Here is a 20,023-nt window from a genome sequence, read left to right on the forward strand (position 1 = left end):
TAGAAATAAAAAAAATTGGGGCAGTGGGAATACCACATAAAATATATAGATACTGGAAAAGATAATGTACAGTAATTGTAACAAAAATATACCCCCCCCAAAACAAAACACAAATATTATGGGGAAAAAAAACAATAATTAGATGAAAATGTTACATTTTTCAACAGCGATTCTAAAAAGTCTACGGACCCCTTTTCAAATGCCAGGTTTTTGTAATAAAAAAATGAGTCCATAATAGATAATTTAAGAATTTTTCCCGCCGTTAATCTGGTAAAAATAATCTGAGAAAATGTGTTTGCACAAGTATGCACACCCTCATGACTGCAGTGTGGCTGTGTGACAAAGATTGGCCCTGGAGATTTTTATACTAAGGGAAATATTAAAATTCATTTATTGAGGGTGACCTTTGATTCATTTCTATTTCCGGAGTCTTTTGTTTCCCAAACCTTTTTGACCCTTTGTTTTATAGTCGGATATCAATAGGTTATCTTCTTTGTCATTGTTTATTTTTTTTGTTTTGTTTGTTTTTTGCTTTTGAAGTGCTCTATAATAAAGTTGAATTATGATTATTATATTTTAGCTCCTTTTTTGGGGGGGGGGGGATTGCCTCCTCATACTGTCACGTGGCATTCATTTATTTAATCAAATAGCTAGTGGCAAATCTAATTTGATTCACCTCAGTATTATAAAACAGCAAGTGCCTTACTGCAGTCAGATATACTTTTGAGTCTAAAATAAATGAATTACTCTGATCTTTTGTATCGTTTATGAAGCTATGATTTGAAATACACTTTTTAGTTTTCAATATTACTTTTTCAACCATTTTACCCACTTTAAAATTTACCAGACACAAATGTATTTGCACAAATCGTAGGTATGGGATCCATATTGCAGATAGCATTTTTTTTTGTGTGTGTGGCATCTCTTCTTTTTTTCCATTGTGCCAATTTCGCAAAATGGGTTTGATTTAAGTGACAGAAATCAGTTTTCTATTTTGTGCTTAGTTACATTTGAGAGGTTTTTTTTACTATTCCATACCAGTTACTTCTCCTTAATAGTGTTTTGTAAGAGTTGTAAAGCGCAGTACTTTTTTACATTTACATTTATAGAAAAACTATGCAGTAGGATTGAAAGTATGCATCATAATTTTGCAAACGTTTATAATCGTACAAAATCCTTTCTTCCATTTCGCTTTAAAACTTTTACAAATTCCTGTTGGGGGGGGCTAGCGTGAATGCAACGCAGCTTGTTTAAAATGGGAGGTTTCTCGAGCGGAAGTTCTCATTATTTCGACGTCCGTAAATGCAGCACGGGTATAAACAGAGGCACTCAGCGTTTTGTCAACATAATTTCATTTGTCTCCTCCGGGACGTTGTGAAACATGTTTTTCTTAGAGCACCTGCCTTAATTTCTTTGCTCATTAATAGCCAGGTAAGCTCAACTCAACAATCTTTTATTTTAAATGTGTTCGATAGCTCGGGCTAGCCGAAAACGCTGCTATGCTAAGTTAAAAAAAAATAGAACGGGTCATATTAAGGACAAATCTAAAACTTTTTTGGTGACTAAAAGTCGTGTTAATGTGCTACTCGTTGCAGAATAAGTAAATGTAAAAACATTTTGTTTGTTGTAAGATAGGAAATGTTCCGAGAGCTGTTAATTACGTAACATTACGTGTGAGTGCGCTATTTATTGCTCTTAGGCGTGCATAAAGTTTGACTGCCTTTATGATAAAGCATCGAAAAGGGCGTTATATCAGACTTAGTGAACTTTCGATTAGTATACGTAGATGAAGCGTTTAACAAATCGTGATTTTTAATAAATATGAAGTCATTTTGACCAGCTGTTAACAAAGCTAAAACAAATAATATTCCTCCCTCCGCCCTCTATTTCTGTCTTTAATATTGTCAACTCTCTAATAAAAGAGCAATAAGGAGCGTAAGGATGATATCTGGAACTAATGTTTGTTTTCATATAAGAAATGTTAAAATTGCTGTCATTCAAAAGGTACTTGTTCCATTGGAAAGGGCTTGGCAAACCCTTAGAAAAGACCCAATCCCTGCTAAAAAAAAAAAAAAAAAAAAATTCTACAGAATTTTTACAGAACAGCTTGTTCTGTTGAACTTTTGCTGTGATTATCTATAGAATTTCTACAGAACAAAAATGTTTCAGTAGAAATTCTATAGGACTTGGGTCCTAAAGTTTTATAGTTCTTTAGAAATTCTTTCGACATGTTCTATGGATTTTTTTTTTTTTTTTTTTTTTTTTTAAGCACGGATAAACGACAACGAACCAGCAAATTTCAAAATGGGGAAGGGGTTCCCCATTCACAAGCTCAACACAACTTTAAAATATTTAAGCGTATGCATAACTAGGAAAATATAAACAGTGAGTGAGGAATGAAACTATAAAGTGTCCAAATATAAACCAGTTAAGTGTATAAAACATGTGCTGCACGTGTGGGACGGGGGAGGGGTAGTAAATTCATATACATATTGTATTTTTGAGGTGAATGTACGCGTGTTTGTATATGGTGTATGTATAAATGTAGGAATTATGTGGGTATATTAACAATAAATTTCCCTTCATGATGAATAATGGCGAATTTAGTCTTGCTGCTTATTTGAATGTTGTTTTGGTATGGGATCAAATTTACTTTTGTATTTATTTTTACTTTTTTTTTTTTTTCTCCTTTGTCTGGAGTGTTCAAAATTGATCATTCAGTCATTCCCCCCCCCCCCCCACCCCGTCACTGACTTTCTTCTAACGGAGACTCGCCATGTAACGTTGATTGCACTTTGTCCCGCGGGCTGTCTCCATGTCACATGCAGTGCCGTCATGGTGTCCTATAAGCTGCTGAACCCAGAGGATGTCCAGCTATCTGAAGGGAACCGCCTCGTCGAAGATGAGGAGGATCCAGTGAGTTCATACGAGTTATGATTAAGCGCGTCACTGACCTCGGAATGTCACGTTTTATATTTCAGTGCTAATGTGAGCCGTGTTGTTGATTCTGATGTTTGTGTCTGGAGGCGTCGCACGCAGAAGGAGCCTCTCTTCTTCCCCGTCGTCTGCCGTGCTCGGTCAGGACGGGACTCCTGATCATCGGCTGCCTGCTGCTGCTCCTCTGCGGAGGCTGGCTGGTGGGCACCATGTTCTGGCTCCACCGGCCCTCCAGCTTGCTGCCCCACAGACACCCGCCGCCCGCCAAGGCCACCCTAAAACCGAACGTCACAGAGGCGGCCTCCCGCCTCCGCGAGGCGTGCGCCGTCATCCCCGAGGCGTCGCGGTTCGATTGTTACCCGGAGAGAGGAGCGGTGGTGACCAGAGACATGTGTGAAGTCAGGAATTGTTGCTTCATCCCTGCTGCGCCTGACTCGCGGCCCCCGGGAAGTAACGGCGTTCCCTGGTGTTTCTATCCTCCGGGGTTCCCTTCTTACTCGATCGTGTCCATGAACGACACCAGCTTGGGGCAGAGAGCGACGCTTGTCAAAAATGTGAAGACTTACTACCCTGCAGACATAATGATTCTGGAGCTAGAAGTCCGCTACGAGACGGCCACGAGGCTACGTGTCAGGGTAAGTGCGGCGTTTATTCCACGCTGTCATTTTTCTGCAAATTTATTTTGGTAATGGCGGCACGGTGGATCAACTGGAAAGCTTTGGCCTCGCGGTTCTGAGGTCCCGGGTTCGATCACGTGGAGTTTGCATGTTCTCCCCATACCTGCTTCGGTTTTCTCCGGGCACTCCGGTTTCCTCCCACGTCCCAAAAACGTGCAACATTAGTTGGACACTCCAAATTGTCCCTAGGTGTGATTGTGAGTGTGACTGCGATTGGCTGGCAACCAGTTCAGGGCGCCTACTGCCCGTTGACAGCTGGGGTAGGCTCTAGCGCTCCCGCGACCCTCATGAGGATAAGCGCCTAAGAAAATGAATGAATGAATGAATAGATGGATGGATTTTGGTAATAAACATAATTAAAAAAAAAAAAAAAACATCCCTAGCCTAAGACACTTGTATAGGATATGCAGTGTACAGTTCACGTGTTGTACTGGGGATTAGCATGTCTGATAGAGGTTCTGGGTTGATTCTCAGCTCGTGTCTCAAATGTAGAGAAATGTGATTTCCTCCTCACGCCACCAATCTGCAAAGTAGCATAAGTGTAGCGTAACGTAATACAATAGTATAGCATAACATTCTTTTTATTTATAATTATTTTAATTTGAATAATGGACTTATTTTCCCACGATATTTGTATTGGTTCTCGAGTTTTACTCTAAAAAAATGAAGTGATGTGTGTGTGTGTGTGTATATAATTTGTCATCTTATTCTGCCAGAGATTTCCATTCACCCCCCCCCACCCCCAAAGTTAACATCCGTGAATTTATCTACAAATTTGATAGCTGGCTCGTCATTAAAGCAAAGCTAATTTATTAATATACAGTTAATACTCGGTTTTCGAACGGAAATTTCAAGATTTTTTTTGCTTCTGTTTTCGAACAAAAATCGGGACTCGAACGCCTGCGACAGAACCTGGAAATGACGTAACCCGGGCGGCCCGATCAGCTGACCCACGACGCGCGTTTGCACAGACGTGGAAATATTGATTCAATTTTCGAACAAATCGTTTCTCGAATTGCCTTCTGAAGGGATTGTGGGTGAGAACCGAGGTTGTACTGTAGTGCGTTTCATCCAGAAGGTAACGTGAGTAAAGATATTTGCAATATTGATGTTTTGGTTGCTGTTCAACTTTAGCTTTTTGTATTTTCAACGTGTCTTGTACACGGTCACTGAAGACAATACTTTTTTCAACCGGCATTCTTGAACATATGATTGAGGTTCTACGGTTCTTAAATAATCAACCCGTTAGTTCTTATTATGAGTACCTGAGAATCATGTCAAATACTTCAAAAACAAACGATGCGGTATATAAACGGCCTCATTTTTGCCGGTTACCCGTGTTTGTGCCCACAAGTAGATCACAGATCCTTCGAGTTCACGCTACGAGGTTCCCATTTCTGTTCCCGCCGTCGCCAAGAAGGCAGGAAGTCCTGACTACGCCGTAGAGCTCTCCAAGGAGCCGTTCGGTCTCGTCGTGAAGAGGAGTTCTACTGGAGCCGTGCTGTAAGTTGTGCACTTTAGATGAACGATAAAGTAGAGTCCAAAGTCCGACAGTTCTGTGATTATCTGAGCATTGGCTGAGTCGCGTTTTCTCCTCATTTTTCCCCATCAGCCTGAACACCACTGTGGCTCCTCTCCTGTACGCCGATCAGTTCCTGCAGTTCTCCACCTCGCTTCCCACGGAATTCATCTATGGCCTGGGAGAGCATCGCTCGAGCTTCCTGCATGACGTCCGGTGGAACACGCTCACCATGTGGGCCAGGGATGTGCCCCCCATGGTGACGTGGCCTTCCTGTTCCCAACAGAACAAAGGGGTTTTGATGGTCACAACGCTTACTGATGTCTGTTACTTGAACGTTTTAGGAGAAAACAAATCTGTATGGAGTTCATCCTTTTTACCTCGGAATGGAGGAGGAGAGAAATGCGCACGGGTTCTTCCTTCTTAACAGCAATGCAATGGGTCAGTATGTCGCCCGGGTAGCGTCGTGCCCTCGCGTGTGAGCTTGGACAGCCACAGTCGCCGATGTGCTTTCATCCATTTATTTAACGGCGCGAACAGTTCAACACGCAAATACGAAATGAGAATGCTCGCAAGGAGCGCCTCCATTTCAGACACGAATACTACAGTGCGTGCAGTAATTACACTTTATAAATACCAGTGACTGTAATTTGACAGACGCATCTGCGCTTGCGCACCATCGCACTTGCAAATCTGCACAGTCGAGCGAGGAAAAATTACCAGTAAGTTACGAGTAGAAATACATAGATATTGAAACGCGTCGCTTATTTTTGTGTAGTCTTGCGTACTTGTCGCACACTCTCAGGGGACATGAAAACCGATCCAGCGCAGTTAACCACAACCTGGCGTCTTTTTTTTTTTTTTCTTTTTAAACACAGAAGCACATGGGAGCTGCTGCTCAGCCTACATCTACTTCCTAGTTTACCTGACGCCGCCCCCCTCCGATCTTAAAGGGGTACACTCATAATTACAAACAGAGCACACACCCGCAATTTTATATCTGTTGGCGTGACTGGTGGACCACACCCGTACATTTATATCTGCGGGCATGACTGACCACACCCCTACATTTATCAAATGTGACTGAAATACTGTTTATTTATTTACATTCTCCTTATAAAACAGTGCTATTTTTCTTTTTTATAAAATGTGGAAAATTATGGGGGGGAGGCTCTTCTGGAATCTTGTGCAATTTTATTCATTTCAGTGGAGAATGTGATTTACAATATGACCGAATGAATTAAATTCATACAGCAAAGTACCGGTCTCATTGATAAAAAACAATTTGGAGTTTCAGCTTTACAGATGCAACATCTGCTGTGCAGCCAGCCGGGTTGTGCTGTGGTTAAAACCGCCGACCGTGATACATGTGGCGTACAGTTCATCTGGACTCTACGAGCAATGCTTCTATTTTCCACATTTTATTTTACACAGGAAAAATCCTGTAAAGTATATGATTTTTTTTTTTTTTTTTTTTTTTCTGGGGATTTGGTTTGAAAAATATTTAAATAAAAAGCGAAGAAATCTAAAGACAGCTTGGTTGCATCCCATTTTTATTTTTATTTTAAATCGATTCTGGAGTAAAGCTGTAAAAACGGTGTGGTAAAATGAAGCGGTGTGAATTCTGTTTCTGGATGTAATTTCAGTTACCGGGTAGCACCACCTGTCCAGAGATCCTCGGTTGGGGGGGGGGCGGCATTGATTCAGTCAAGATTAATTGGGGCTACAGGTTGATTAGATCAGAGGCCGCTTTTTGATATAATGTGGTGTTGATTTACTTATGGTATTTCTCCAGATGTCATCCTGCAACCTGCCCCGGCCCTTACCTGGCGCACGATTGGTGGGATCTTGGATTTTTACGTCTTCCTCGGTCCCGATCCTGGATCTGTGATTGAACAATATCTGGATGTAATAGGTGAATTTCCTAACGTAATGATCACAATATTCTTTTGTTGGGGCGGTAGACGCTTGACTGATTTTGTAAATGTGAGAGAGTCCACTCATGAAAAGGAAAACATTGGCAAGTGTGCTGTGTTGTGGACACACAGTGGTCACCAATTTTTGGATGGGCTTTAAAATAGCTAGTGATCTGTGATCGTAAATATTGAACAACTTTAACATTTACGATTATCAGCCACACTGTTTTTTGGGGAGAGGATCATCTTTTTGAGATATCCAACAATCTGGTCTTTGCTGACTTTTTCCAGTTTAGAGACTTTGAAATGCATAATTTCAGTCACTGCGATACGCGCCATCGCACTCTCAAATCTGCACAGTCCGGGCATAAAATTTGTTACGAGCAGTAATGCATAGATATTGAAAGACGTCGCCAAGCTGCGCCACCGCGCACTTGGCACACAAGAAAACCGATGCAGCGCAATGAACCACAGCGTGACGTCTTTGAGCTTGGTACTTCTACTTCCTAGTTTACCTGACCCCCCCCCCTCCCCCCCCAATCCCCGCCCTTAAAAAGGTACACTCATAATTACAAACAGAACACACACCCGCAACTTTTTGTCTGCGGGCGTGACTGGTGGACCACACCCGTAACTATATCTCCAGGCATGACTGACCACACCTGTACATTTTTCAAATCTGACTGTCATTTTATATAATTGTTGACTTTGTCGAGGGTGGTGGGAGGGGAGGATTCCCAAATTTAGTTCACAGTTGCTAGCCAATATCTAATAACATGGAGCGTTTTGCTCATTTGGCACAAATTTTATGTCAAACTAAAATTACTATCTTGAGAACAAGCCCATTTCTCATATCATTTTCCTTTTTAAGTGTTTTGTTTTTTATTTTTATTTTTTTTTATTATGAGTGGCTTTAAAGCCGGCTGAAAATAAAATGTCGTTATTATTTTCACGGTGGAATCACAATGAATAAGATGTAATGCCTTGGTATGTCTCCATAGGTCGTCCAGCGATGCCCATCTACTGGGCTTTGGGGTACCACCTGAGTCGTTGGGGTTATGACTCCAGCAACGCCACCTGGGATGTGGTCAAACGCATGAGGGGTTCTGGGATACCTCAGGTAGTGGGGAGTTCGCATGTTGTGTGTGGATTAGCATGAAGACTTTCCAATCATTCTACCGGTTTCCTTTCAAGGACGTTCAGTGGAACGATATCGACTACATGGACCGAGTTCTGGACTTCACTTTGGACCCCATTAACTTTGCCACGTTGCCGGACATGGTGAAGGACCTCCACGGTCACGACCAACGCTACGTGATGGTCATCGTAAGTACTACGGACCTTGTGGATCTGCGCAGGGAGTCATCTGGTCTTTCCTCGCAGGATGCCGGTATCAGCAGCGTCCAACCCGAAGGATCTTACTGGCCGTACGACGAAGGGCTCAAAAGAGGCGTTTTCATAAAAGACACGGAAGGAAAAACACTGATTGGGAAGGTGAGGATGGGATTATTCACGCTCGGGTTACATTTTTCAGCACAAAAAGGAAACCCGACTGCATTCTCTTTTTTTAAATTTTTTTTTTCCATTTTTTTTATTTTTTTTTTGTCCAAGGTCTGGCCAGGCCTGACGGCATATCCCGATTTCTCTGATAACGTCACCCACGAGTGGTGGTACGAGAATCTCAAGAGGTTCCATGATCAAGTCCCATTTGATGGATTATGGATTGTAAGTCATGACATCCAAATCGAGTAACTTACTTTTTTTTATGATGTTATGATGATGTTATATGATTTTATGTTTTACAGATGTAAGATTTTCAATCATCTTTACTTTGAAGATTTTCAAACATCTTTACTTTGACACATTTTGACTTTAAGTGGTAAAATATCCCCTCCTCCACCAGCAATCTAGCATCGAGACTTTTATTGTGGCGTGATTTATGTAGTTTATTAAAATGGGAGGGTGGAATATGTAACATTCGTGGCTATTCATTTCTAGTAACAATCAAAAACATGAAATGATCAATTCTACTTGGCTTATTGGTAGACAGTGATAAAAGAAAAATACACAAGACTTGATCCAACTGATTTGATTTGATTTATCTAATTACTGTAATTTCTGGACTATAAGCCGCACCTGATTATAAGCCTTACCCAGTGCATTTTTAAAGGAAAAAAACATTTTGTTCATATATAAGCCGCACCTGTCTATAAGCCGTATGTGACCACATTGAAACACGAGGTATTTACAAAGAGACTCTACACAGAGTTTTCAAAGTTGTAATAATATACTTAAGCTTTTAATTCCACACAGTGCCTGTGACGCGGCAGTAACAGGGCTGGGTAAAAAAAAAAAAAAAAAAACAACATACCGGTAAAAGTCACTGAGACGCGGCAGCAACACAATTCCGACCAACTGCTTTTATTACCTCTGAAAGCTTTTTTTCGTCTTTTTACATTGCTCCAGTTCTTCCCGCTGCCGTTTCCAGCTTCTCACCATCGATTCATTTACACCGAGTGTACGTGCAGCAGCTCTGTTTCCTTCTTTATCGCCCAGCTCGATTTGCTTTTAATTTGAAAGCTGCGTCATATGCATTTCTTCTTTCATTTTCCATGATGAGGTTGCAATTGATGCTAATTTTATTCATGCGCAAAGTTACATTTAAACTTGCATCTTCCTTGACACACACATTCCACCTGTCTCACGTTTACCTTTTCTGCTTGAGCGCCCCCCTGGCGGCCGCTAGAAAGAATGCATAAATTATCTGCATCGTTGTATAAGCCGCAGGGGTTGAAAGGGTTTGACAAAAGTCGCGGCTTATAGTCAGTTTTGTTTTTTTTGTATGATCTGTTAGTAAATGGGGCACCACGGCGAGGGATTAGCGCGGCTGCCTCACAGCTGTCGTTTTCATTTTCTCTAGGACATGAATGAACCGTCGAATTTCGTAGACGGGTCCACTAACGGCTGCCCGGTAAACAATTTGGACAACCCTCCCTACACGCCAGGTAGGAGATATGCATCCCGCAAATAATGCCGATAATGTCGTCTTATATTATGTGACATCTGGTACCCTTTATTTTTTTATTTATTTATTTTTTTTAAGGTGTGCTAGGAGGTTTGCTGAGAGCCAAGACCTTGTGCGCATCAGCTCCACAGAAGCAATCCACGCACTACAACCTTCACAGCCTGTATGGACTCATGGAAGGAGAGGCCTCGGCAAAGTCAGGAAACGTTAAGAAAATGATGAAAACGCTTTATCTATTCTGCCTTTTAATCAGTCATTTTCTCTGTTCTCCAGCGCCTTGAGGAGGATCTTGGCCAAGAGACCTTTTGTGATCTCTCGCTCCACCTTCCCCAGTCAGGGCATGTACACTGGCCACTGGCTGGGAGACAACAGGAGTCAGTGGAAGGACCTTTACACTTCCATAGCAGGTCAGCGGGCAAATATGTATTGAAGGCCTTGAGTATTCCTTCTTTAAAGGAGACATTATACTTTTTTTTTTTTTTTTTTCCACAATTTTAACTTTCCGGGGTTATTGTCAATGCGGATTGGGATTTAGACAGTGAGGCCAAACCCATTAGCAGAAGGAAGGTTCGAGTCTCAAGGCACCGCTGTAGGTAGAAATTTAAAACCCTTGTGACAACTTTTGACTAGTGATCTTTGTGACTTTGAGACGCTTAAGACTCCCTTCATAATAATCGATGTTTACCTCTCTCCGCCCAGACTGCAAATGATTGGCGTGTTTGAAAAGCCCAAACTCACTAAAATTCACTATCTGTGCCACCACTTACGCTTTCTCAGTATGTGACGTCATGTGACTAAGAAAGCGTAACTGCGATTGGCTGGGTGTCCGGTTCTGACCTGAGGTAACCCTGCCTGGTGGCACAGGCGGTGAATTTTAGACAGCGAATTGTAGCCGGTTGAATTGTTCACATTGAATGAAAAGTTACACTAAAATACAACTATTGAAAATGTGATCACTTTACATTTCAAATTCAATTCCCGTTTTTTGCGGCATTAAAATCCTGGTGGCACATATTTACTTCCACATGTCTACTTTTAAATTGTTAATGAACAATGATGCGGAAGTGCAGAAGGCTCACTTACCGCTCCACTCTCAAGAACGGGTAAGATAACCATTAATAAGTACTAATTTGAAATAAGAATAATATAAAATCATAAATAATAATTGAAATTTTGTAGCACAGTTGAGGATGTGAGGGGTGGGCAGGCACTCTAGAGAGACACCTATTTTTTTTTTTTCATTTTTTTTTATACAAACTGTAAAGAAGTCAAATTTCCATGATGTCTCCATAAAGACAAACAGCCAAAGATGACTGAAAACGCATCCATCCAACTAGTTTCTTAGACGGTTATCCTCACAAGGGTCGCGGGGAGTGCTGGAGCCTATCCCAGCTGGCAGGAGGTGGGATACACCCTGAACTGGTTGCCAGCCAATCGCAGGGCACATTGAGACAAACAGCCCCCACTCGCAATCACACCTTGGGGCAATTTAGAGCGTCCAATTAATGTTGCATCTTTTTGGGATGTGGGAGGAAACCAAAGTGCCTGGAGAAAACCGAGGCAGGCACGGGGAGAACATGCAAACTCCACACACGCGGGACCGGGATTGAACCTGGGACCTCAGAATTGTGAGGCCAACGCTTTACCAGCTGATCCACTGTGCCGCCTATGACTGGAAAATATTGCAACTAATTTTATTAGTTAAAATTTGTGAATTTTAAATTGGCATCATGATATTTCTGGGCAATTGACCTGTCATTTTAACGTCTCTTTGTTACACATCTTTTCTCGACTTTCAGGTATTTTGACTTTCAACCTCTTGGGCATCCCGTTGGTGGGGGCCGACATCTGCGGTTTCAGCGAGCAGCCGCAGGAGGAGCTTTGCATCCGCTGGACGCAGTTGGGCGCTTTCTATCCCTTTACTCGCAACCACAATGCCATTGACATGAAGGTCGGGCCCCGAAATAACAATAGAATATCCCGTAATTTCCGGCCTACAGAACGCACCTGAATATAAGCCTCACCCAGTACATTTGTAAATGAAATACCATTTGGTACATACATAAGCCGCACCTGCGTAAAGGCCGCAACTGCCCGCATTGAAACACGAGATATTTACAAAGAAAGACGATACAGAGTTTTCAACGTTTTAATACCTTAGCTTAGCTTAATTTAGCAACAACATGGTAGCACAAACAGGGGTGGTTTTAAAAAAAAAAAAATATATATATATATATACACACACACTGGTAAAAATCACTGAGAAATGGCAGCAGCACAGCGCTAACATGGCCAGTAAAAAAAAAAAACATACCGGTAAAAGTCACTTCCTCTGCACATCCATTCCACCGGTCTCACGCTTACTTTTCCGCTCAAGTGCCCCCTTGCGGTCGTGAGAAATAAATGCACAAATTAGCCGCATCACCGCATAAGCCGCAGAGTTGAAAGCGTGTGGGGAAAAAAGTCGCGGTTTATAGGCCGGAGATTACGATAATTAGACTGGGTTATTCTTAACCCGAAGTCCTAATTCATAGTCCCTTTTTTTTTTTTTTTTTTCCCTTCCCCCCCCCAGCCACAAGACCCAACAGCGTTCAGCCCGCTGGCTCGGACAGCCATGCAGCAAGCCCTGCTGCTGCGCTATTCCCTTTTCCCGCTGCTATACACCCTCTTCCACCACGCGCACGCACGGGGCCACACTGTCGCTCGACCGCTCATGTTTGAGTAAGTATAACGACGATTAAACCTTAGTTTGGTTAAAGAAGAAAAAAAAAAAATAAGTAAAGAAAGGCAATGTTACATTTTAGGCAGACTCTGGTTTAACCGGTGGGCAGCCACATGGGCCAGAAGTGGTTTCAAACTCCTCAGAATAGACTCAAGAAACAACAAATTAGAATAAATTCAGCATACAACACACAAGACTCGGTCTAACCTATGCAAACACGCTGACAAGGTCATAATTATGGTAAGTGTTTTCATGAAAAATACTTTCTGGGCCAACAATCGTATGGAAAAAAAGTAAATATGTCAGTTATAGCGGTGTCGGTTTTGTGCCGTCTAACGTATTCTTGCGCCATTTGTAACCTCAAAATGGCGTCTGTCGATATCCTAGTGAATCAAGCAGCACGTCCATTTTAAAACCGTTTAAATGAATGCCCAAACTCAACAGGAAATTGGCGCCTTTGTTTTGAAAAGCAAGCTTCTCTGCGATTCCGACCACTTCCGAGCATCATATTTACATATTTACTCCTCATTGCGGTGACTTCTTTATCTACACACTTTTTTTTTTCCTCAATGGAAACCAAATATGTAAAAGTCATCACTTCAGCTAAATGTAAGTGGCACTTTCCTTTGTGCAGGGTTGTCAAACTCATTTTTGTTGCGGGCCACATTGTGTTTCCTTCAGAGGGCCGTGATGACTTGAAACGCGACAAATCTTTAATCTCATATTTACGGACAGCATTTATGAATTAGTTTTGGAATCACAAACCCAGATTAATGGGTTTGTCAACCATTATTCACGTTTGGTAACACAAAAAAATGCTCATATCTCAACATTATCATTTATGATATATAACTACAGTAATGCCTCAAATCTCAAACGAGATTTTTTTTTTTTTTTTCTGCTTCTGTTTTCGAACGAAAATCGGTACTCGAACGCCCCCAACAAAACCCGCGAATAACATATTGCGCACGGCCAGACCAGCTGACCCACGACGCGCTTTGTTGTGAATTCCCAAGCCGCTGGAAAAACCTGGAAATAATGCGCAAGCAGCTGACCCACCCACGACGCGCTTTTTCTATTCGAACGTCCCGCCGAAAAAAAAAAAAAAAAAAAAAAAGTCCAGACATGTCCCGTTATTAACTTTTGTTAATAAGAAATGTTTAAAAGGCTGAGGGCCGAGTCGCTACAGATGCTGCAATGCGCTCCCAGCCTAGCGTACTCTACTACTAAAGCATAAATTTTAAGCAAAAAAAACAAATCGATTTCTGAAATTATTTCATTATATAAAGTATTTAAACTATACATGTATTTATTTTTCGCAGTTTATTATCAGGAAAAGCTAAAAAAGATGCTTTAAAAAGACAATTTTTTTAGGCCTGGAACGCATTATTTCTTTTCCCATTCATTGTAATGGGGAAACATCAATTCGGTTTTCGAACAAATCACTTCTTGAACCGTTTTCTGCAACAAATTGTGGCCGAGAACCGAGGCATCGCTGTATTTGACGTTTTGGTACAGATTTTCACAACAATCATGGAAGTTGACATATGATTTGCCTTTGCGGGCCACCTAAAATCATGTGGCGGGCCGGATCTGGTCCCCGGGCTTTGAGTTTGACACCTGTGATCTAGCGGCTCAAAATGTTACTCAACTTGACGAAGTTCACGTTTTATGACAGTTTTGTATGGATCAGTTATCTTTGGTACTACGTTGTAGATAACTTTTTTTTTTTTTTCATTTTTTAACTATGCTCTCATCAGATTCCCAAAGGACACAAGAACCTATGGGATTGATAAACAATTCCTATGGGGGAGGGGTCTACTGGTGACCCCAGTGTTGGATCCCGGAGTAGACTTTGTGGTGGGTTACTTCCCAGGGGGTCTGTGGTATGACTACTACACGGTAGGTCACCGTCTGACAGACGAGGCGGATCCTAAATGCAATTCTCACGTCCGCTTGCGTGGCTTCCACCCAGGGCGACTCGATAAACAGCACTGGTGAAGAACTGGGACTCTCTGCCCCTCTCGATAAGATCAACCTGCATTTGAGGGAAGGATCCGTTATTCCGACGCAGGTAATCTACAGCCTACTCTAGTTGTGGATGTTAAAGTAGACGACGTGCATATTTTATTTATTTTTTTTTTTCATAATTTCAAACCGTTCCCGTTAGGGTCTTGATCACATCTGCAACGTGCTTTTTGTCGCAATACCATCGAAAGCACGAGCTGAGTAGATTTTCCGCTTCAACAAAGTGTTTCTGATTTTATTAAAAATGAGAATTCCAAATGGTTAACTTAAAACACTAGAATAAATTAAAAAAAAAAAAAAAAACTTAATCCGGTGTTTATTCTGGGTGTTTAGTAGCTCGCAAGTGATTTTGCGCCTCGATCTTCCAGCACAAAAAATTGAGCGTCGGCCCACAAGAACAAGCGGTCCGATGTCTCTAATAAGCATGATGGCTGAGGAAGTGGGGCTGGAACAGCAAAAAAAAAAAAAATTTTAAAAAATCATGAATTGACCTAAAATGCAGCATCAAATTATCATTTGTCAGTTTAACCCTCTCTGAACCCCCAAAAAATTTTGCAGAGAGAAAAATCTGATACATTCAGAAAATGATACTCTGGACTTAAAAATTTCGATTATATTAAAGCTGTTGCAAATTTGCAACCCCTTCCCCGGAAAGGGTTGTTAATGATAATGAAAATTATCCCAAAATTTATACAAACTAACAAAGGGTCTACGGTGGGATTATGTCCCTTTGCTCAGTTGATACCACATCTGTTAAAATTCAGAACCATATTATTACTCTTCATATACTAATAACCTAAAGGGCAAGAACATAAGCGATGAAACATAAATATGTAAATTATGAGGTGTGTATAAAATGGCAACTTTTTTTCTTTTTTTTTTAACCCATGTTGGTATTTATTTATTTTTGGGGGATTTACTCCTATATACGTTCCCAAGTTACTATAATATTTGTTTTGTTTTTTCATGTTTGGTATCAGAAAATGCTGATACAATCTTTTATTTTTTTTTTTCCCCAACACAAAGCAGCAAGTCGGCTCCATAACTGGATCTGGGACTGTACAGACCAAAATTAGAATTATTTGTTCTCTGTCCAAATTTTTCTGGCTGTACCCTTTAATTGCATTTTTATACGTGCAATTATCACCTTTAACTACATTTTAAAACGAATACGTCAATGAAACGTTTGTACGAGCGGTACCGAGTCTAGATTTTTAGTGGCTTGCCTTTCTGTGCGTTCCCGTGGACAGACCCCCAACCTGACCTTGTGGGTGAGCAGCGGGCAGCCCCTTCACCTCGTCTCGGCGCTCTCTGACAACGGCACCGCCTGTGGCGATCTGTTCTGGGACGACGGCGAGAGCCTCGACACCTTTGAGACCAACCAGTACGCCTACGTAGTCTTTAGCGTGGCTCGGGTACGTACGGTGCAGAACTGGGTCAATTGTCACATTCCCACGTATAATACCACAAGACGAGCTGTATTAAAAAAAAATTATGTCCTTTTATAACAACAATACAGTATCCATTCATCCATTTTCTTAGCTGCTTATCCTCACGAGGGTCACGGGGAGTGCCGGAGCCTATCACAGCTGTCAACGGGCAGGAGGCGGGGTACACCCTGAACTGGTTCCCACTCAATCGCAGGGCACATAGAGACAAACAACCGCACTCACAATCACACCTAGGGGCAATTTAGAGTGCCCAATTAATGTTGCATCTTTTTGGGATGTGGGAGGAAACCAGAGTGCCCGGAAGAAACCAACACAACATGCAAACTCCACACAGGCACTTCTGGGATTGAACCCGGGACCTCAGAACTGTGATGCCAATGCTTTACAGCTGCTCCACCGTGCTGCCACAATACAGTACTTCATACGACACGCTAATTTTCTGTTTTTGGGCTCTAGCCAAAGCCATGTCTAATATGAAAATACTGCTTTGATGATTTTGGTGCCAAGGAACTATGTAGAAGTGATGTGAGGGGCTTAATTTAGTTGGGCCATAGCTTCTTCCAATAGAAAAAAAATCCTTACTGAGTAGAGATGTGTGGGACGGTGGAGCAGCTGGAAAGGGTTGGCCTCACAGTTCTGAGGTCCCGGGTTCGATCCCGGACCCACCTGTGTGGAGTTTGCATGTTCTTCCCGTGCCTGTGTGGGTTCTTCCGGGCACTCCAGTTTCCTCCCACATCCCAAAAAGATGCAACATTAATTGGACAACTCTAAATTGCCCCAAGGTGTGATTGTGAGTGCGCCTGTTTGTCTCAATGTGCCCTGCGATTGGATGGCGACCAGTTCAGGTTGAACCTCGCCACCTACCCATTGACAGCTGGGATTAATAGATGCGATATTTATGTTTTGACTATCATAATGCCCCCTGGTGGCCAAGGCATGCACACCAGATGGAGCACCTCAGTGAATTGAATTGAAGCATTAAATCCATCATAAAATGCCATAGATCCACTAAAATATGTTGTTTTTAATAAAGGAAAATATTTTTAGGACCAATTAGGTTAACCTAATGAAACTGGCAACTGACTCCCTGTGATTTCTCGGATGGGTCTGTAGCAAACAATGAACTCGGAGGTGCTCCGCGACCACTCGGAGGCCTCGTTTATCACGGTGCAGTCGGCGTCCTTCTACGGCGTGACGCAGAAGCCGAGCAAGGTGACGGTCAACTCCAAAGGTGTCGCCTTCGCCTACAGGAGCAACCAGGTGAGGCGGAGGAAATGATTGCGGTTTTCTCCTAAATCGCACCGATGCCCTTAAACTGTTCCAGCAATACGTAATATCGTATGCGATAAAAACACAGTAATGACATCATTAAAGAGAATGTAAAGAATTTCAGTTTTTGCTACATATTTTAGTGTCAGTGGTGCCGCACGTGCAAACATACAAATACTGTGTACATGGACACAATGGAGATTGCACAAGTCCTCAAAAGTAATCTTGGTTGAAGAATACACACTTATGAATATTTGCCCGCAGATATAAAGTTGCAGGTGTGTATTTTTCGTTTGTAATTGTGTATCCCTTAAGAGCGGCGGGGGGGGGGGGGGGGGGGCGGTGTCAGGTAAACTAGTAGGCTGAGCAGCAGCTCTTTCTTGGAGACAGTGTGCTGGGAAAACAAACAAACAAACGCTGGAACGGTTTTCACGTGTGCGCAGTTGCGCAGCTTAGAGGGTCAAGATGACACAAAATAAGCGCCGTCTTTCAATATCTATGCATTTCTACTCGTAACAAATTTTTTGTGCGTGATTTTGAAATTGCCCTTAGGTGTGATTGTCTGGGCGACTGTTTTTGTCGCTATGTGCCCTGCGATTGACTGGCGACCAGTTCAGGGTGTACCCGGCCTCCTGCCCGTCGACAGCTGGGAGAGGCTCCGCCACTCCCCGCGACCCCCGTGAGGATAAGCGGCCAAGAAAATGGACGCATGGCTTTTTCATGCGGCCGCCAAATCTCAGTGACCGATGAAGCCAAACGGACTGAAGCTGTGTGGTTATTTGAATTACGCAGTGCGTCGTTCTCCTTTTGTTTAGTTCGACAGTAAACTTCGCTCGTATCTCCAGTCACGATTGCACGATGACAACAGGAAATAGTTTTGCGGTTCATTAGTGAAACGGGCACATCATTCCGATCCAGTGATTTTTATTGTCACTGCGACAGCGACAAAATAAGATGCAGACCGTTCAGTTTGAGCTTTTGCTCGATTGACCTCCGTCTGTCCTCGCAGGTTTTAACGGTCGCGGATCTCGGCCTGAAGCTCAACCAGAACTTCACCATCAGCTGGATGTGAGGCCCGCGACCTTCTTGTTTGTCTCCAAGTAAGAGTCTGACTGATGGACATTCTTCAGTGCACATCACAAATATAGTCAGGTTTTTATATTTAATAACTGGTTTTAGTGACTGGATTCAGAAATGGCTTCGCCAAAGTACCCTATAAACCTCCCTGAAGGAGTTTTCATGGTGTGTGTGTGTGTGTGTGTGTGTGTGCACGTTCCTGGCTGGAGTAAAAAAAAAAAAAAAAACAAGTGTGTGAAAGTATTTTTTTTTTTTTCTTTTAATATGATCAAGGAAGAGATTTCACATATTTTGGTAAGAAATCGCAAATAAATAGGTGACACATTTCAACATGATAAATCCCGAAAGTAACACTTACGTATCTGGGAATGACCATAAAATAACCTTAGTAGCTTTACTAGTGAGGACAAAGTGTGTACAGTACTAGTAAAGTGTATGAACATCAATCAAAGTATTAAAAAAAAAAAAAAAAAAAAAATGCTTAATTACTCATAATGTTGGCATATAAAACATCCAAAGTCTTTTCTGTCTGTAATGCACATAAACCTGTGTAAATGCTTTCATGTTCATATTGATCTGATTTACTATATGCCGTAATTCCCGGCCTACAGTGCGCACCTGATTATAAGCCTCGGTACACGGAAAGAGTTTAACGCTAGCGCCGCGTTAGTGCTGGCGTTTATGCTAGCGCTGCATTAATGGTAGCGTTAATGCTAGCACCGCACTAATGCTATTGCCGCGCCAACGCTCGCGCCGCGTTAATGCTAGCATCGCGTTTATGCTGGTGCCGCTTTAATGCTAGCACCGCAGTTAATGCTGGCACCGCACTAATGCTAGTGCCGCGCTAATGCTAGCACCGCGGTTATGCCAGCGCCGCGTTAATGCTGGCACTAATATATATATTTAAAGAGGTTCTTTCTCCGCCAGAAAGGCGCGTGGTAACAAGAGCCAGGAGACAACTGTGAATGCTGCTACTTTTGCACACATGTATGCTATGGACACTGGTGCCTTGTGATTTATTTTTGCATTTTGTTGTGGATTCGCTGCTTGCCGGCACAATGATTTCTTTTCAAAAACGTCCTGTTGGCCTTTTCTTGCTTGTGTAGTGTGTGGCACGGCAATAAAGTTTGTTGTAAAAGTATTTGAATCAGAGAATTTTTATTATTGTTACCTGCAGCATATCAACATTTACGCTTTACCCATTTAAGTAGACATTCTAGAAAAGTTTGTAATACAGCTGTCCCTCGCCATTCATTTTTTGTGCATTTACTGTAACAGATTTTCAAATTGTACAAATGTAACTTTATCACACATTTGTCTATTGCGGGAAATTTAAAGTTTGAGATAATTTAACACACAAAAAAAGGATCAAGCACTTCATATTTACGGCAAATAAGAACCG

General features: G+C 42.1%; 1 protein-coding gene across 2 annotated transcripts; it reads left to right on the forward strand.

Annotated features, from left to right (window-relative positions):
- Positions 1 to 1,294: 1,294 nt before the first annotated feature.
- Positions 1,295 to 19,754, forward strand: gaa2 (alpha glucosidase 2). 2 transcript variants are annotated; one of them, XM_061830414.1, is made up of 22 exons: positions 1,295 to 1,431; positions 2,829 to 2,916; positions 3,027 to 3,572; positions 4,972 to 5,117; positions 5,227 to 5,392; positions 5,478 to 5,574; positions 6,929 to 7,048; positions 8,051 to 8,169; positions 8,244 to 8,375; positions 8,433 to 8,543; positions 8,661 to 8,774; positions 9,970 to 10,054; positions 10,153 to 10,270; positions 10,348 to 10,481; positions 11,874 to 12,025; positions 12,647 to 12,795; positions 14,557 to 14,698; positions 14,772 to 14,870; positions 16,075 to 16,239; positions 17,389 to 17,535; positions 18,554 to 18,644; positions 19,549 to 19,754. In XM_061830414.1, the coding sequence occupies exons 2-21, from the start codon at positions 2,836 to 2,838 to the stop codon at positions 18,614 to 18,616; spliced, it is 2,886 nt and encodes a 961-aa protein (XP_061686398.1). In that variant the 5' UTR covers positions 1,295 to 1,431; positions 2,829 to 2,835; the 3' UTR covers positions 18,617 to 18,644; positions 19,549 to 19,754. The 2 variants fall into 2 exon arrangements, with proteins under 2 accessions (XP_061686398.1, XP_061686397.1); XM_061830413.1 differs by lacking the exon at positions 19,549 to 19,754 and having other exon boundaries at positions 18,554 to 18,851.
- The last annotated feature ends 269 nt before the right edge of the window (positions 19,755 to 20,023 follow it).

This window comes from Syngnathoides biaculeatus, chromosome 9 (assembly GCF_019802595.1).
Source record: "Syngnathoides biaculeatus isolate LvHL_M chromosome 9, ASM1980259v1, whole genome shotgun sequence".
Taxonomy (NCBI): Eukaryota; Metazoa; Chordata; class Actinopteri; order Syngnathiformes; family Syngnathidae; genus Syngnathoides; species Syngnathoides biaculeatus.